Here is a 12,942-nt window from a genome sequence, read left to right on the forward strand (position 1 = left end):
AGCCTAATCTACAAAGAGAGTTCCAGGACAGCCAAGGATACATGAGAAACCGTCTCAAAAAACCAATAGGAAGAAAAAGAAAAAGAAAGCAAGCTGAGCATCCCACGAAGAGGAAGCCAGTTAGCAGTGTTTCTCAATGGTTTTCTGCTTCCTTCCTGCCTCCAGGTTCCTGCCCTGTGTTCCTGCCTTAGCTTCTTCTAATGAAGGACTTTAACCAGTAAACTAGACCTTGTAATGCAAAAGAAGACAGATGAAGAAGACAGCAAAGACTGCTGGCTTTGTATTGCAGATAATCATGCAGATGGTAAGCTGTTGAGCCAACAATCGAGGGGTTTGAGAAAGACAGCAAATGTGATGTCAGGGGATGAATGAGTTTGCAATGGCTCGGCTCAGCAGCACATGAGAGCTCACCCAGCTAGTGATAGCTCTATTGTAACAGAGACATATTTGTGATCTATTCGTAACTGGCATGCGTGCGTGCGTGCGTGCGTGCGTGGATGGGTCTGTGTGTGTGCGTGTGTGTGAGAACTGGTTTGAATATTGTTGGCTGTTTGAGAGAGTTCACACCTTTAATCCCAGCACTCAGGAGACAGAGACAGAGAGATCTCTGCTAATTGTAGCATAGCCTGGTCTAAATAATGTGATTCTGTCTCCAAGATTTTTTTTTTTTTTTTAAACAAAAGTTATCTTCCCTGACCACCTCCCCACCTTTGATATTTTTAGAAATTGCCATGCTATAACCTAAGCGGGCCTCAAACACAGAGCAATCCTCCTGCCTCAGCATCTGAGTGCTAAGGTTAAACATGTGCCTGTGTCATTAAGTATCCAGCTGGGAGCTGGGCATGGTGGCGCACACCTGTAATCCCAGCACACGGAAGGCAGAGGCAGGTGTGTCGCTGTGAGTTCCAGGCCAGCCTGGTCTACAAAGCGAGTCCAGGACAGCCAAGGCTAACACAGAGAGACCTTGTCTCGAAAAACAAAAAGTATCCAGCCGGGAAGAAACACTTTCAATGCCCATCAACACAGGATTGGCTCGATGTCTGTCCCTTTTTCGAAGTCTCAGAGAGGAAGCCAGCATTTTGAGACTGGTAATTTAAGTCTAGAGAAGTTAAAAGGCTAATGCAGTTAAAAGTCCACAATCTGGGGGCTGGAGAGATGGCTCAGAGGTTAAGAATGCTGTCTGAGCCAGGTGTGGTGTCGCATGCCTTTAATCTCAGCACTAGGGAGGCAGAGGCAGGTGGATCCCTGTGAGTTCGAGGCCAGCCTGGTCTACAAAGTGAGTCCAGGACAGCCAAGGTTACACAGAGAGACTCTGTCTTGAAAAACCAAACCAAACAAAACAAAACAACAACAACAAAAAAAACCGCTGTCTGTTCTTCCAAAGGTACTAAGTTCAATTCCCAGCAACCACATGGTGGCTCACAACCGTCTATACTGAGATCTGGTGCCCTCTTCTGGCAGGCAGGTGTACATGCAGGCAGAGCACTGTATACGTAATAAATAAATAAATCTTTTTTTAAAAGTCCACAATCACAGCCTGGCATGGTGGTGCACGCCTGTAATCCTAGCACTCAGGAGGCAGAGGCAGGTGGATCTCTGTGAGTTTGAGGCCCACCTGGTCTGCAAATCAAGTTCCAGGAGAGCCAGGGCTATTTATTACACAGAGAAATCCTGTCTGGGGGGGAAAAAAAGTTCACAATCTTGGGTATTGAAGAGATGGCTCAGCTGTTAAGAGCACTGGCTGCTCTTCCAGAGGACCAGGGTTTAATTCCCAGCACCCACATCGCAGCTCACAACTGTCTGGAACTTCTGTTCCAGGAGACTTGACACACTCATTGAGACAGACATGTAGGTAAAACACCGATGTACATAAAAATAGATAAGTTAAAAAAAAAAATGACAACAGAGTTGGAGAGATGGCTCAAAAGTTAAGAGCACTGGACTGTTCATCCAGAAGTCCTGAGTTCAATTCCCAGCAACTACATGGTGGCTCACAACCATCTGTAATGTGATCTGATGCTCTCTTCTGGCCTGCAGGTATACATGCAGGCAGAACACTATATACATAATAATAAATAGAAAAAAAATTTTTAAAGTTCATAATTTTTTGAGAAGTAAGGGGCTCACACCATAGCCCAGGTTATCCTAGAATTTGCTATGTTGTCTGGGTTGGCCTCAATTCACAATAACCCTTAATCCAATCCCACATGTGCTCAAGCCCGACATGCGCGTTGTGGAGTCAGTGGAGAAGTTTCAAGAGTTGGTTCTAGCTGAGGGTGGTGGCGCATGCCTTTAGTCCTAGTACAGGAGGCAGAGGCAGGTGGCAATCCTGGATTCGGTTTGTAGACCAGGCTAGCCTCTAATTCACAGCAATGCACTTGTCTCCGCCTCCCTGAGTGCTGGGATTACAGGTGTGGGCCACTGCGCCGGGCTGCATGAGTTCCTATGAACCACGTGCACACAAGTGTGCTCAGAACTTCATCGTCCCTGAAACAGGCACCTCAGGCAGCCCTGAGCCACTCACTGCAGAAGGACTAGACATAAGAGTGATCCTTGGCTAGCTACAAACAACCTAAGCTATAGATGGCAAGAGAAAAACGGAAAGCTTAAAGGTAAGAGGCTGGAGAGATGGCTCAGAGGTTAAGAGTACTGACTGTTAGAGGCAGGTGGAGCGCTGTGAGTTCAAGGCCAGCCTGGTCTACAAAGCGAGTCCAGGACAGGCAAGGCTACACAAAGAAACCCTGTCTTGAAAAATAAAACAAACAAACAAACAAACAAAAGAGTACTGACTGTTCTTCCAGAGGTCCTGAGTTCAATTCCCAGCACCCACATGGTGGCTCATAACCATCTATAATGAGATCTGGTGCCCTCTTCCGGACTTGCAGGCTGAACATTGTATACATAGTAAATAAATCTTTAATGGGAAAAAAAAAAAAAAGGTAACGGTAAAGAACTTGCTTAGCTTAGGGGAATACCTAGGTGCAATCCCCAGTATCACTCCACCACAAGATGTCACGCACAAGTTCTTAATAGCAAGATGAACCATTTTTACAAGGGATTATACGGTGGGGGCGGGGCGCGGCTGGTGCACCGAGAAGTGGGGGGGGAGGTAGGCTCATGTCCTTGGCTGCTTCCTTACCTGTACCTGTGCGGTGGCCGCTGGCTTCTTTTTGAGCACCTCGCATTTCCTCTTTTTACAGATCTGGTGGCTATTCTTTCTGTTCTTGCAGTAGGTACACTCGCCACAGTTGGCCTTCTGCTGGCAGGGCCCACAGACCCCACAAGGCTTGCGTTTCCTCTTCTCCGCTATTGGCGGTGTAGATTTACACTGTGGAACTGGCACAGGCATCCCTGTGGTTTTGACATCAGCTGAGCTGGTCACGCTGACCTGAGAAATCCCTCCTTCCAATTTGCCGGGAGCAGCCTGAGAGGCCTGGGTAAGATCCAGCGGCGCGTGCTGGGGTTCCTCCTCGGGGACAATTGTAAAGCCATGTGTGATAGCTGGAAAAGGGCTTGCACACAACTTCTCAGCTTGTATCCTGTTTGCAGCGATTACTGGAGGTATTGAACTTGACGCAGAGATGGGTGGGGCTTGGGATGTGTGTCCTGAGTCCAAAGTTAGAATCGGTACAGCACCTTGGACCTCAAGCCCACAGGAGGCAGAGGTGTGGGGCTCGGGCCCGGAGGAACTACTGTAGGTAGCAACTGTGTTTGGAGGCGAGGAAAGGAAGATAGGCAGGTCTGGGGAAACACCCATATCCACACCCATAGTTTCTTGTTGGTTTAGCATAGTAATAGCACCAAGACCCTCTGGGGAGTCTGAGACCTTGCCCATGTCCTCACTAGGAACTAAGGTAGCACCAGGAAATCCCCACTGTTGTGGGCTCGTACTGAAAGCCGCTCCCAGGACAGAAGTGGCCACCAGAACCTGATCTGGGTGGCATCCTCCTTGATCTGGGGTTTCTTCTTGGGGTTTAGTATCCAGGACATCTGGCTGTGAGCCCGCCAAGAGGAATTTTATCAGAGCTGTGGGATATATAGAGCCATCAAGAGACATGCAAGCTTTAAGGTCCAGTTCCGGTACGAGCTTAAAAGAACTGGAGGCGGGAAAGCAACTGTGTTCCCGTTCCGCAGGATTCAGAGAAGGGACAGGTGGCTTCACAGACTCTTCTTGTGACCCCACTTCTTCTAACTGATTGCTAGTGTTATTCTGAGAGGTGACTTCGGGAGTTGATCTTTGGGGCGAGGGAGCACGCTCCAGAGGGGCGGCAGCGCTCACTTCATCTGCTGTCTCCTGAGAGAGCGGTCCCTCACAGTGTGTCCCTTCCGCTGGCCCAGAAAGGTGCTCCGCCGCAGGGTTCTCATCTGCGGAAAGACAGCTTTGGGAATCTTCTACCCTTTGAGGCCAAGACTGGGTTATCTCTTGGCTCTCACCTTCAACTAAAGACGTGTTCTGTTCATCAGTTAGCCTCTCTGTGTCTGTGGACATGATGGCATCCTGGCTGGGGACAGAATCGTTTTCTGAGTACTCCATCCCCGTGTCGCTTTGGGTATTAAGATTACACTGCTGCTTCCCAGAACTCTTTGAAGGTGGCACTTTCTTAGGTTTTGGTGTAACTACGGAGCGCTGGGAGAGCCGCCAGCTAAGAGAGGTCCTTCGAAGAGCCATGGTAAACCCGTTGCAAGTTAAGGATTCTGGGTTCTGAGAAACGACTTGTGAGCGATCCTTATTCATTCGGGCAGCCCCGGCTCTTGTCAGAAGACTTGGGGCCGGCGTGGGGGTTTTGTCTTCTGTCTCTTTCTTACCAACTCTTCCTTGAATTACCTGCTTCAGTTTCCCAGGGTTCACGGCCTTCCCTGATGCCCCATGTTTGGCAGCCTGCTTTGATATCTTCTTCTTCGTCAGGCAGCTTTTCTTTTTGTGTAGCTTTGCTTTGACCGATTTGGAAGGCTTTGCATTGCAGGACCGAGACATGGCTGCAGAGTAGAACATGCAAGACTGCAGGACACAGAGTCATTGGTCCTTTACAAAGTCTTCCTTCTGAGGAGAATCTGGAAGTGTTGCCGATCTTGGTCACGTGAGGATTTAGTCTAAAATAACAACAACAAAATTATTATTAGTCCTTTGTACTCTACTAGAAAGATAAATTAATAACTGGGAAACTGAGAATGTTTACTGCCAAAGAAAAAATTATGCCCTGTCTCGAAAAACCAAAAAAGAAACAAATTATGCGGATAGAGCGCAATGGTGCACACCTTTAATCCCAGCACTTGGGAGGCAGAGGCAGGTGATCACTGTGAGTTCGAGGCCAGCCTGGTCTACAAGGTAAGTCCAGGACAGCCAGGATTACACAGAGAAAGCCTGTCTTGAAGAGGGAGGAAAAAAAAAAAGTCAGTCTGGACTATAGGAGACCTTGGTTTGTTTTTTGTTTGTTTGTTTAAGGGGGGGGCTCCGCCAATGGCTTGAAATCAAGAGCGCAGACTGCTCTTGCAGAGGACCTGGCTCAATTCCAGCACCCACATGGTTGCTCATGGCTGTCTGTAACTTCAATCCCAGTGGATCTCATGCCTTTGTCTGGTCTCTTTGGGCACAGGGCATGCACTTGGTGCACCGACATACATAGAGGCAAATACCCATACAAATAAAAACAAATTTTAGCAGGACGGTGGTGGCACAAGCCTTTAACCCCAGCACTCAGGAGGCAGAGGCAGAGGCAGGTAGGTCTCTGAGTTCGAGACCAGCCTGGTTTACAGAGAGAGTTCCAGGACAGCCAGGGCTGTATAGAGAAACCCTGTTCCCAAAAAACCAAGAAAACAAAAAGAAAAAAGAAAGAAGAGAGAAAGAAAAGAGACCACAGGGAGTCAGTGTACTCATCCTGCAGGAGACCTGTGCATGCCCAGCACCCACAGAGGAGCACGGCAACTCCGGCTCTAGAGGTCTGACACTTCCATGCTCTGAGGACACCAGGACTCATGTACCAACACCCACAGATACACTGTGAGAACTTTCCTCAGACAGCCAGGAATTTTTTAGTTTTTGTTTTTTTAGTTTTTATGTTTTGTTTTGCTTTGTTTTGTTTGAGACAGGGTTTCTCTGTATAACAGTCCTGCCTGTCCTGGACTCACTTTGTAGACCAGGCTAGCCTCCAACTCACAGAGATCTGACTGCCTCTGCCTCCTGAGTGCTCCACCACACCTGGCACAATGAATTATTTTAATAACTGTTTTTATTATGAAATGACATCCATTCTGATATCTACATATTTAACAGTGTTGAAGTATGCTTTCATCTTCTATCAAGATAGCAGGACTGAAAACACATAGAAACATATAAGGCAGGTGGTGGTGGTGGTGCACCTCTTTAATGCCAGCACTTGGGAGGCAAAGGTAGGTGGATCTCTGAGAGTTGGAGACCAGCCTGGTCTACAAAGTGAGTCCAGCCAGGACTGTTACACAGAGAAACCCTGTCTGAAACAAAAAGCAAAAAACAAAAACGAAGAAGCATATATTCTAAGTACTGGAAAGAAAATGAAAATTCCTGAATGTGGGGTCTGGTATGGTGGTGCACACCTTTAATCCCAGCACTCTGTGGAGGCAGAGGCAGATGGATCTGTGAGTTTAAGGCCAGCCAGGTCTATAAAGCAAGTCCAGGACAGCCAGGACTACATAGAGAAACCCAGTATTTAAAAAAAAAAAAAAAAAAAAAAAAAGCCGGGTGTGGTGGCGCATGCCTTTAATCCCAGCACTTGGGAGGCAGAGGCAGGTGGATCTCTGTTAGTTCAAGGCCAGGCTGGTCTACAAAGCAAATCCATGACAGCCAAGGCTACACAGAGAGACCTTGTCTCGAAAAACCAAATAAATAAATAAATAAAATAAACTCATGAAGATCCTCCAGTAATTTGGATAAACCAAAAGGTAAACCAAAAGGTATCCTGGGATCAGCTTTTGAAAGTTAAAAATTGGAAGCTGGGCGGTGGTGGCGCACGCATTTAATCTCAGCACTTGGGAGGCAGAGACAGGTGGATTTCTGTGAGTTCAAGGCCAGCCTGGACTATAGAGGGAGTTCCAGGACAGCCAGAGCTGTTATACAGAGAGAAACCCTGTCTCAAAAAACCAAAAAAAGAAAAAAAAAGTTAAAAATTGGAGATTAGAGAAATAGCTCAGAGGTTAAGACCACTGTCTGTTCTTCCAAAGATCTTGAGTTCAGGGTGCTGGAGAGATGGCTCAGAGGTTAAGAGCACTGATGGCTCTTCCAGAGGTCCTGAGTTCAATTCCCAGCAACCACATGGTGGCTCACAACCATCTATAATGTGATCTGATGTGCACTGTATACATAATAAATAAACAAATTAAAAAAAAAAAGATCTTGAGTTCAATTCCCTAAACCACATGGTGGTTTACAACCATCTATAATGAGATCTGGTGCCCTCTTCTGGCATGCAGGCACACATGTAGGCAGAGTACTATACAAATAATAAATAAAACAAAAAAGGAAAAAAAGCCAAAAAAAAAAAAGAAAAGAAAAAAGAAAGAAAGTTTAAAAGAGACCTGTTGATAGGTGGTTCTGGTACAGGCCTTTAATCTCAGCACCTTGGAGACAGAGTCAGGTGGATGGATGTGAGTTCCAGGCCATCCTGGTCTACAGAGAGAGTCCAGGACACCCAGAGCTCTTACACAGAGAAATCCTGTCTTGAAAAACCAAAAAATTAATTAATTATAATAAATAAATAAAAATAAATAAATAAATAAACAGCTGGGAGTGGTGGCACACACCTTTAATCCCAGAACTCAGGAGACAGAGGCAGGCAGATCGCTGAGTTTGAGGCCAGCCTGGTCTACAAAGCGAGTCCAAGACAGCCAAGCTAACAGAGAAATCCTGTCTCAAAAAACCAAAGAAAAAAAGAAAGAAAGAAAGAAACACCTTTTCCCCTCCCCCAAAAAAGGATTCATTCTCTCTGCCTAAAAAATGAAAAGCTAGTTTGGGATTAGGAGGCAGGAGAATTCAAGATTCATGACCCAGCGTGAGTTCCAAGCCACCCTGTCCAACTGAAACTCCTGTCTCACAGGCTAGCTTCCTAAACAATACCAATTGTCTGTAAACTACAATACTGACAGCAGCATCCTAGAACCAGTCTCCCAGGGTGTGGTGGTTCACACGATTAGTCCCAGCAGTCGGGAGGCAGAGGCAGGCGCATTGCTGTTGAGTTCCAGGCCAGCCTGGTATACAAAGGGAGTCCAGGACAGCCAAGGCTACACAGAGAAACTGTGTCTCAAAAAAAAAAAAAAAAAATCAAGAAAAGAAATTTTAAAAACTGAAGAAAAAGCTGGGCGTGGTGGCGCACGCCTTTAATCCCAGCACTCGGGGGGGGGGGGGGGGGGGGGGGGAGGCAGAGGCAGGCGGATCGCTGTGAGTTTGAGGCCAGCCTGGTCTACAAAGTGAGTCCAGGATGGCCAAGGCTACACAGAGAAACCCTGTCTCGAAAAACCAAAAAAAAAGAAAAAAGAAAAAGAAAAAAGTGCCATTTGCAGCCTGGCGCAGTGGCCCATGCCTGTAATCCCAGCACTTGGGAGCAGAGGCAGACGGCTCTCTGTGAGTTCGCCAGCCTAGTCTAAAAGCAAGTCCAGGAAAAAATAAAATAAAATAAAAGCAAGTCCAGGACAGCCAAAGCTACACAGAGAAATCCTGTCTCCAAAAAACCAACCAGCTAAAGTATCATTTGCATGCCTAGAGCTACTTGCAACCTGATTTCAGTCCCTTCATTTAGTCCCAGAGAATTTAAAAGCTTTTTCTGTTGACCAAAAAAAAACAAGACTTAAAGCTTCTTTTCTTTTTTCTTTTTTTTGGGGGGTGGGGCTGCAGGGCTTGGTTTCCCCCACAACTAACTTCCACGTAAAAGGGAAGGGCCAGCAACTGCTGCCTGTCCCTAGACTGTATACTACCACAGGAAATGTGAAAGCATGGGGCACTTGGAGAGGCAGTTCAGGGAACAGCAGCAGAAAACCAGCAGATTCACCAGCAGCCTCCTTCCATATGTAAAACACCCCTGACACCCCACAGAGAGGTGGGGGGGGGGGGGAGAAACAGAGCCCAAAGGGAAGAGGAAAGGGGAAAATGGAGGTAAAGAGGTCCCTTCAAAAGCGCAACGGTGAGAAGAACAGGAAAAAGATTTTTTTAAAAAACAATATTTTATATATTTTCAAAGGAGAAAAGGTAGAAATCCAAATGACTGAGCAAAGCCAAGAATTCACAGGAATGTGAGAATGGTGAAGACAACGGAAGTGAGAAGACGGGAGAATCAAACACAGGTAAAGGGGGGAAAAAAGAAAAAGAAAGAAAAACGGGACAAGGGGGGGAAAAGGCATGGAGACAGGAAGGATGTGTCCCAAAAGTGGGGGAGGGGAAGGAGAACTAGATAAGGAACGGTTGCAGAAAGAAGAGAGACAAAGGGTAAGGAGGGTGTCTCCACACCTCTCACCCACCGCTTCCAGGGAAGCAAGCCTCTGAGAGCTACTTAACTCATTAAAATGTCGAGTCCACAGCAGTTAAGTCCAGCCTACTAAAGACTGTATCCTAGTACTGCTGCAAATGCTTTTAAATTGAAATCATACTTTTGTTTAAGACCGAAAGAAAGAAGGAAAGGTAGAAGAACCCAATTAAAGCCCCTTAATTTGGGGAAATGAAAACATGGACATTACACTAAATAATCAATCAAGGTTTATAAAATCTGCAGTCACAGCTGGGAACTCCAGAGGCTAAACGAGGCAGGCGTATCACCACCTGGGCAACACAGGGGAAGCCGCTCTAAGCAAAACCATACCCAGGCGGCTGGTGCACGTCTGTAACCCCAATATTCAGTGGACCTAGGCCGAGGGAGTCACAAGTTCGAGGATAGCTTCTGCCGGTGAGGTTCAAGTCAGCGGGGAGTAGAGTGAGACCTTACCGCACAGAAATTGATTCTTTAAAACAGAAATCAAAGCCCAGGAAACCACAAAACCCGAATAATCTGAGGGTTTTTTTTTTTTAATTATTAAATAATACTAGTTGATCTACAAACATTAAGCTTTCTGACGCCGCTGCACTGTAGTCATAAGTACCTAAGTATCTAGTTAAGCATTCATTCCAGCGCTCGGGAGGCAGAGGCAGGCGGATTGCTGTGAGTTCGAGGCCAGCCTGGTCTACAAAGCAAGTCTAGGACAGCCAGGGCTACACACTGAAACCCTGTCTCGAAGCAGGGGGAGCATCCATCCCAAATTATTTTGGCCTAAAGAAACCAATACCTTTATGGGTGGGCTGAAGGGGCTGCTCTATAGCGCCCCCACTCCTCCAATCGATCCGGGTGAGCGCACAGCTCCCCCCATCAAACCAACACCGTGTGCTAATCATTTCCTCACTAACCAGTGATTTAGGAGGTGAAACGCAGCTTATTCAAAGGCCCAAGTCGAGCCCTGGGGACCAAGGCAAGAGACTTACGTGGGCTACTCACTCGGAAAGATAGTGGGGTGAGGTGGGGGAAATCTTTTTTTTTTTTTTTCCCCCGAGACAGGGTTTCTCTGTGTAGCCTTGGCCATCCTGGACTCACTTTGTAGACCAGGCTGGCCTCGAACTCACAGCGATCCGCCTGCCTCTGCCTCCCGAGTGCTGGGATTAAAGGGGTGGGGGAAATCTTTATCCTTGTTCCAGCATCATCTGTCTCCTTAGAAACACAATTAATTTTTACTGGGTCAGAAATGGACCCTGTTCGGTTCACAAAGCGTGACTGGACCCTGACAGTTCTTTCCTGACTGGGTCCTGTGAATTACAGTGGGAAAACACTGGAGGTGAGAGAGAAAGAGGAAAAGGAGCTGGTAAAAGTGGTCTCACTATGCACCCCTGGCTATCCGGGAACTCGCTAGGTAGACCAGGCTGGCCCGAAACTCACGGAGGATCCGCTTGTCTTTCATCCCGAGCACTGGGATTATCAAAATACAAGCACACAACGACGGAGAAACGGAGGTTGCTTCCCTGCCCCGCGGAGTAGGCGGTGGTCCCTTCAGCCCGGGCGGGGATCTCGGAGCTCACGTGCAGCACGGCGGGTCTTCGGCACTCGTCCCTGCTGCGGCGCGCACACACCCTCAGTTCCCTTTCCAGGGTCCTAGACCCAGTGGCACTCCAAAAACTTTCATAGGAGTCGTTGGCAACACATCCACATCCTCCTTCCCTGTTCTTGCTTCTTGACCCTCCCAATTCCGGGGCAAACTTCTCCGACCTCCAGGTCGCCTGCACTCCCCAAGAGGCGCCCCAGCAACCCCAGTGTTTCCTACTGCAGTCCCCTGCCCGGAATGGGGAGGGATCTGGAAGGCGGGAGACACTTAGGCACTCTACGGCTCGCGCTTCCCACTCCGCAACTTGGGAAAATGTTCGCCTCTCCTCGGGCTGAGACACCGCACTTTCTCAAAGTGGATGGCTCTGAGAACACCCACTCAGGGACCTCCCGGAGGCCACACTTGCGCTTCCTTCACAAGATTTCCAGCTGATCCCCAGACTGGGGTCCCAGTGCAAACCAGCTCGAGCTTGGGCTAAGCTTCTGGGGAGCTCTTGTAAGGACACCCCGCCGGGAGCATTGTTAGCCACCCGCCACAAAACTCCCAGAGCGGCCCGGGGCAGGGGGTCAAGGCGCGGAGTCGGCCCACACGAGTCAACATAGGGCAACTCTGGATACGGAGTCCCAGCTCAGTCGAGATCCGCCCCCCGAATCTCCGTCCCGCCTCAGAGTCTTATCGCCCTTTTCCCCGCACCCCTACACTCCGCGGCCGCCCCAGCTCACCCTAGGCTGCCCCAGGACTCCAGGGCAGCGTGGGTCGCCCCTGTTCTAAGCATGCACCAGCCCTTGGACAAACTTTCCACTTAGTCTCACCCGCACAACTGTGGAGCCAGGGACTCCGGCGTGCGCCAAGGAGTGCTAGCGGGCCTAGGATGGACACTTACCACCCGGCACGGTCAGGGCCCGAGCACCCGGGGTGGGCTACTACTCCGCAAACGTCCCCGGTGGAGAGGCAGGTAGAGGTGCATGACTAGGAAGGGAAGAGGGTGTCCTGGGGCGAGTACAGATCCTGGAGTTGAAGCGCCCGTGGCAGCGTGCACAAAGTGCTGTAGGAGCGGAGTGCGCGGCAATTCCCGGCCAGGTCAGCCCCCTAGAGCAGCGGTCTCCCCAGGACAGACCTCAAGGAGTGTAGCTGGGGGATCAGCCTTTGCTGGACCCTGAACCGCTGAGCGAGAGGCAAAACGCGAGCTGGATTTTCGCAAACCGGACCTGGAGTCCCTCGACCCTTCCTCCTCCTGTCCGTCCACCCCTTCCTCCCCTTTCCCAAAATTCCGTCGACACTCCCTCCCCTTTTCCTTAGGGCAAAGGAGTGTTGAAACCTACTGGTCACCATCTCTCTCCTGATGGGACTCCTAGAGTAAAAGAGGATCTCTAAAATAAATGTTCACAGAAACAAGAAGTGTCATCCAGGTGTGGTATAAAATCCATACCTGGGCCTGAGCAGTGTCAAAGCAGCGTCAGCATCAAAGACAAACAAGATGAGAAACTCTAACTAGTCTTCCACATCGTTATTTCCTCGTTTGACAGAGGATTCACTAGTTATCCTAACTAGGTCATAGGAAATGAAGGTGCGCGCGGTAAGGGGAAAATTTCCGCGCTGAGAAGCTGCTTAGGCCTGCCACCATAACTGAGTCAGTGAGCTAGGCACATGCCAGTCTGAGATAGCTGTCACTTCTTCCACAGGTCTGTCAGTCCTTAGACTAGGTTAACCTACTTCCAGTCTGCTGGCAAGAAGGGTGTCCAAGGCCCAGGGCCTCAACACTCTTCCTCCATACCACACATGCCTTGTGTTATGAGCACTTCATAAACGGCCCTGGATCCGGAGGCGGTGGAGCCTGCGAGTTCAAGGCCAGCCTGGTCT

The 12,942-nt window shown here is 48.7% G+C and overlaps 1 protein-coding gene across 1 annotated transcript in view; it reads right to left on the reverse strand.

The window, feature by feature from the left end:
* The window catches only part of Tet1 (tet methylcytosine dioxygenase 1), an 83,179-nt gene extending 70,940 nt beyond the window's left edge, over positions 1-12,239 (reverse strand). The window contains exons 1-2 of the mRNA XM_051153149.1: positions 11,966-12,239; positions 3,140-5,091 (exon numbers count right to left, since the gene is read on the reverse strand). Of these exons, the coding sequence (XP_051009106.1) occupies positions 3,140-4,993 (1,854 nt within the window). The 5' untranslated portion in view covers positions 4,994-5,091; positions 11,966-12,239. The remainder of the gene's footprint in view (positions 1-3,139; positions 5,092-11,965) is intronic.
* Between the last annotated feature and the right edge of the window lie 703 nt (positions 12,240-12,942).

Source organism: Acomys russatus, chromosome 11, assembly GCF_903995435.1.
Source record: "Acomys russatus chromosome 11, mAcoRus1.1, whole genome shotgun sequence".
Lineage (NCBI taxonomy): Eukaryota > Metazoa > Chordata > Mammalia > Rodentia > Muridae > Acomys > Acomys russatus.